General features: G+C 54.7%; 1 protein-coding gene across 1 annotated transcript in view; it reads left to right on the top strand.

Annotated features, from left to right (window-relative positions):
- LOC117962724 (potassium/sodium hyperpolarization-activated cyclic nucleotide-gated channel 1-like) overlaps positions 1-5,000 on the top strand; it is a gene marked incomplete at its 5' end in the record, with an annotated part of 16,731 nt that overhangs the window by 2,545 nt on the left and 9,186 nt on the right. Inside the window, 2 exon segments of the mRNA XM_059020967.1 lie at positions 1,756-2,185; positions 2,894-3,055. Of these exon segments, the coding sequence (XP_058876950.1) occupies positions 1,756-2,185; positions 2,894-3,055 (592 nt within the window).

Genomic DNA, 5,000 nt, shown 5'->3' with positions numbered 1-5,000 from the left:
GCGGTGTGGAATTCAATATGTTAACATAACATTATTCAGCAGCTTTCATTGGACTTCGTGAGCCAGCGAGCGTGTGTGTGTGGATTCAGAGCCGTGTGTGTGTGTGTGTGTCTGTGTGTGGATTCAGAGCCGTGTGTGTGTGTGTGTGTGGATTCAGAGCAGTGTCTGTGTGTGTCTGTGTGTGGATTCAGAGCAGTGTGTGTGTGTCTGTGTGTGTGTGGATTCAGAGCCGTGTGTGTGTGTGTGTGTGTGTGGATTCAGAGCAGTGTGTGTGTGTGTGTGTGTGTGTGTGGATTCAGAGCAGTGTGTGTGTGTGTGTGTGTGTGTGGATTCAGAGCAGTGTCTGTGTGTGTCTGTGTGTGGATTCAGAGCAGTGTGTGTGTGTCTGTGTGTGTGTGGATTCAGAGCCGTGTGTGTGTGTGTGTGTGTGTGTGGATTCAGAGCAGTGTGTGTGTGTGTGTGTGTGGATTCAGAGCAGTGTGTGTGTGTGTGTGTGGATTCAGAGCAGTGTGTGTGTGTGTGTGTGTGGATTCAGAGCAGTGTGTGTGTGTGTGTGTGGATTCAGAGCAGTGTGTGTGTGTGTGTGTGTGTGTGTGTGGATTCAGAGCAGTGTGTGTGTGTGTGTGTGTGGATTCAGAGCAGTGTGTGTGTGTGTGGATTCAGAGCAGTGTGTGTGTGTGTGTGTGTGTGTGTGGATTCAGAGCAGTGTGTGTGTGTGTGGATTCAGAGCAGTGTGTGTGTGTGTGTGTGTGTGTGTGGATTCAGAGCAGTGTGTGTGTGTGTGTGTGTGTGTGTGTGGATTCAGAGCAGTGTGTGTGTGTGTGTGTGGATTCAGAGCAGTGTGTGTGTGTGTGTGTGGATTCAGAGCAGTGTGTGTGTGTGTGTGTGTGTGTGGATTCAGAGCAGTGTGTGTGTGTGTGTGTGTGTGTGTGTGGATTCAGAGCAGTGTGTGTGTGTGTGTGTGTGGATTCAGAGCAGTGTGTGTGTGTGTGTGTGTGTGTGTGTGGATTCAGAGCAGTGTGTGTGTGTGTGTGTGTGGATTCAGAGCAGTGTGTGTGTGGATTCAGAGCCGTGTGTGTGTGTGTGGATTCAGCAGCTGTGTGTGTGTGTGTGTGTGTGTGTGTGTGGACAGTAGTACATGCTGTGTGGTCAATGGCGAGGGATTACGCTGTGTTTGTAATGGGGTTGTAATCCCAGCCTGGAGAAAGTACTGGGAGGGGGAACTCAAGCAGCCTGCCCTGCAAACGACCTGTCTCCTCTATTGTTCCACCTGAGCTTTCAATGCAAATGGGACGCCTGTTAGGCACGATGGGGAGGTACCAGCACGTGAGACTTCCTGAGGAGCAAACAGTAGCCTGATATCCATGACAGCCTGGCATAGAACTGCACCATTCATAGAGCTGTCTATTGGTCTGTCAGTCGATCTGTCTATCTCTCTGTCTGCCTGCCAGTGTGTCGAGCTATCTTATGTTTATTTTTTTATTGAACTGCCTTCCTGTCTATCTTGCTGTCTATCTTTCTGTCAGTCTGCCAGGGTGTCTCTCTCTCTCTCTCTCTCTCTCTCTCTCTCTCTCTCTCTCTCTCTCTCTCTCTCTCTCTCTCTCTCTCCTGTGTCCATAGCTGTAGATACCCACACCCTGGAAGAGAATGGATGCCAGCCTGTTGAAGTGTGCTCTCCTCTGGGAGTGCAGTATAATGAGGCAGCGATGATTCAGACAGGGTGATAAGCGCTGCCCTCTCCTCTCCTCTGCGCAGGTTCTACTGGGACCTGATCATGCTGTTCCTGATGGTGGGGAACCTGATCATCCTGCCCGTTGGCATCACCTTCTTCAAGGACGAGAACACGCCCCCGTGGATCGTCTTCAACGTGGTCTCGGACACGCTGTTCCTCGTGGACCTGGTGCTGAACTTCCGCACAGGCATCGTGAAGGAGGACAACACGGAGATCATCCTGGACCCCCACGAAATCCGCACGCGCTACCTGAAGAGCTGGTTCCTCGTGGACTTTGTCTCCTCCATCCCCGTGGACTACATCTTCCTGGTGGTGGACCTGGAGACGCACGTGGACTCGGAGATGTACCGCACCGCCCGGGCTCTGCGCATCGTCCGCTTCACCAAGATCCTGAGCCTGCTGCGCCTGCTGAGGCTCTCCAGACTCATCCGATACATCCACCAGTGGGAAGAGGTGAGAGAGGGAGGGAGGGGAGAGGGGAGAGGGGAGAGAGGGGCGTGATCCTGAGCCTGCTGCGCCTGCTGAGGCTCTCCAGACTCATCCGATACATCCACCAGTGGGAAGAGGTGAGAGAGAGGGGGTGAGGGGAGAGAGGGGAGGAGAGAGGGGAGGAGGGAGGAGGGGGGAGGAGAGGGGGGAGGAGAGAGGGGAGGTAGAGGGGGGAGAGAGGGGAGGAGAGGGGGGAGAGATGAGAGGGGGAGAGAGGGGAGGAGAGGGGGAGAGAGAGAGGGAGAGAGATATATATGTGTGTTTCTCACCTCTTCTTAGCTTATTAACAGCAGCAAGATTGTCTCTGTGTGTCTCTGTGTGTGCGTGTGTCTCTGTGCGTGTGTGTCTCTGTGCATGTGTGTGCGTGCGTGTCTCTGTGCGTGTGTGTGCGTGTGTCTCTGTGCGTGTGTGTGCGTGTCTCTGTGCGTGCGTGTCTCTGTGCGTGTGTGTGCGTGCGTGTCTCTGTGCGTGTGTGTGTGTGCATGTCTCTGTGCGTGTGTGTGCGTGCGTGTCTCTGTGCGTGTGTGTGCGTGTGTGTCTCTGTGCGTGTGTGTGCGTGCGTGTCTCTGTGCGTGTGTGTGCGTGCGTGTCTCTGTGCGTGCGTGTCTCTGTGCGTGTGTGTGCGTGCGTGTCTCTGTGCGTGTGTGTGCGTGCATGTCTCTGTGCGTGCAGATCTTCCACATGACCTATGACCTGGCCAGTGCGATGGTCCGGATCGTGAACCTCATCGGGATGATGCTGCTCCTCTGCCACTGGGACGGCTGCCTGCAGTTCCTGGTGCCCATGCTGCAGGAGTTCCCTGAGGACTGCTGGGTCTCCATTAACAACATGGTGGTGAGCTGAGACCTTCCCACCCTGCACTGATACACACTGACACACACCCAGAGACACACACACAGAGACACCCAGAGACACAGAGACACCCAGAGACACACACACCGAGACACCGAGACACACAGAGACACACAGAGACACACACACAGAGACACCCAGAGACACACACACCGAGACACCGAGACACACAGAGACACCCAGAGACACACACACCGAGACACCGAGACACACAGAGACACACAGAGACACACACACAGAGACACCCAGAGACACAGAGACACCCAGAGACACACACACCGAGACACCGAGACACACAGAGACACCCAGAGACACACACACACAGAGACACCCAGAGACACAGAGACACCCAGAGACACAGAGACACCCAGAGACACACACCCAGAGACACACACACAGAGACACCCAGAGACACAGAGACACCCAGAGACACACACACCGAGACACCGAGACACACAGAGACACAGAGACACACACACAGAGACACACTGACACACACACAGAGACACACACACAGAGACACACACACAGAGACACACAGAGACACACACACACAGAGACACACACACAGAGAGACACAGAGAGACACACACACCGAGACACCGAGACACACAGAGACACACTGACACACACACAGAGACACACACACAGAGACACACACACCGAGACACAGAGACACACAGAGACACCCAGAGACACACACACACAGAGACACACACACAGAGACACACACACAGAGACACACACACCGAGACACAGAGACACACTGACACACACACAGAGACACACACACCGAGACACCGAGACACAGAGACACAGAGACACCCAGAGACACACACACCGAGACACAGAGACACACAGAGACACACTGACACACACACAGAGACACACACACAGAGACACACACACCGAGACACAGAGACACACACACATACACACTGCCTCTCCCTCCCAGTCCCTCACTTTATGGTTGGTGTGTGTTTACCCTTTTGTCTGTAGCTGGGAGCTAGCAACTAGAGGACGGTATGTGGCAGGGTCGGCTAATGATTAGTTACTTCGTTAAGCAGGGACAGTATTTGGCAGGTAACCAGATTAGCATTAGGTGGTGTGTCGGTGTTTTAAATCTCTCAATGTAACTGATACTGCGCTGCTGCTCCGGTCTCGTCAGAGAGGAGGGGGGCCGCCTGTCTCACACAAGGGCGCTATGGCAAGGTCAGAGGTCAGAGGGCAATATGACCGCACTGAATAACACAACACAGAGCCTGCCTCTCCCCAGTTCAACCACCATCTCGTTCTGCGATCTCCTTTTCATTTTTACATCTTTACCCGATTCCTCCTCCTCCTCCTCCCTCTCCCCTCTTTTCTCCTCCTCCCTCCCCGTATTCTTTCCCTCCCCTTTTTCCATCTCTCTCTTTCCTGTTCTTTATTTATTCTCTCTCCCCTCGCTGACTCGCTCGCTTTCCAGAATCGCTGAGTCACCTCCCTGACACAAGAAGGGGGGGGTCTGTCATCCGCCGTAGCCGTGGCGACGGTCGCTAGGCAGCCCAGCCACACTGCTTGCAGCTCCAGAGGAGAGAGGGAGAGGAGGGAGTGCAGGAGAGAGGGGGAGTGAGACACAGGGGGAGAGGAGGAGAGAAGGGAGTGCAGGAGAGAGGGGGAGTGAGACACAGGGGGAGAGGAGGAGAGGAGGGAGTGCAGGAGAGAGGGGGAGTGAGACACAGGGGGAGAGGAGGAGAGGAAGGAGTGCAGGAGAGTGGGGGAGTGAGACACAGGGGGAGAGGAGGAGAGGAGGGAGTGCAGGAGAGAGGGGGAGTGAGACACAGGGGGAGAGGAGGAGAGGAGGGAGTGCAGGAGAGAGGGGGAGTGAGACACAGGGGGAGAGGAGGAGAGGAGGGAGTGCAGGAGAGAGGGGGAGTGAGACACAGGG

The sequence above is a fragment of the Acipenser ruthenus genome, unplaced genomic scaffold (genome assembly GCF_902713425.1).
Source record: "Acipenser ruthenus unplaced genomic scaffold, fAciRut3.2 maternal haplotype, whole genome shotgun sequence".
NCBI classification, from domain to species: domain Eukaryota; kingdom Metazoa; phylum Chordata; class Actinopteri; order Acipenseriformes; family Acipenseridae; genus Acipenser; species Acipenser ruthenus.
Note: the sequence above shows the minus strand (reverse complement) of the source record. Positions and strands in the feature narration are given on the sequence as shown.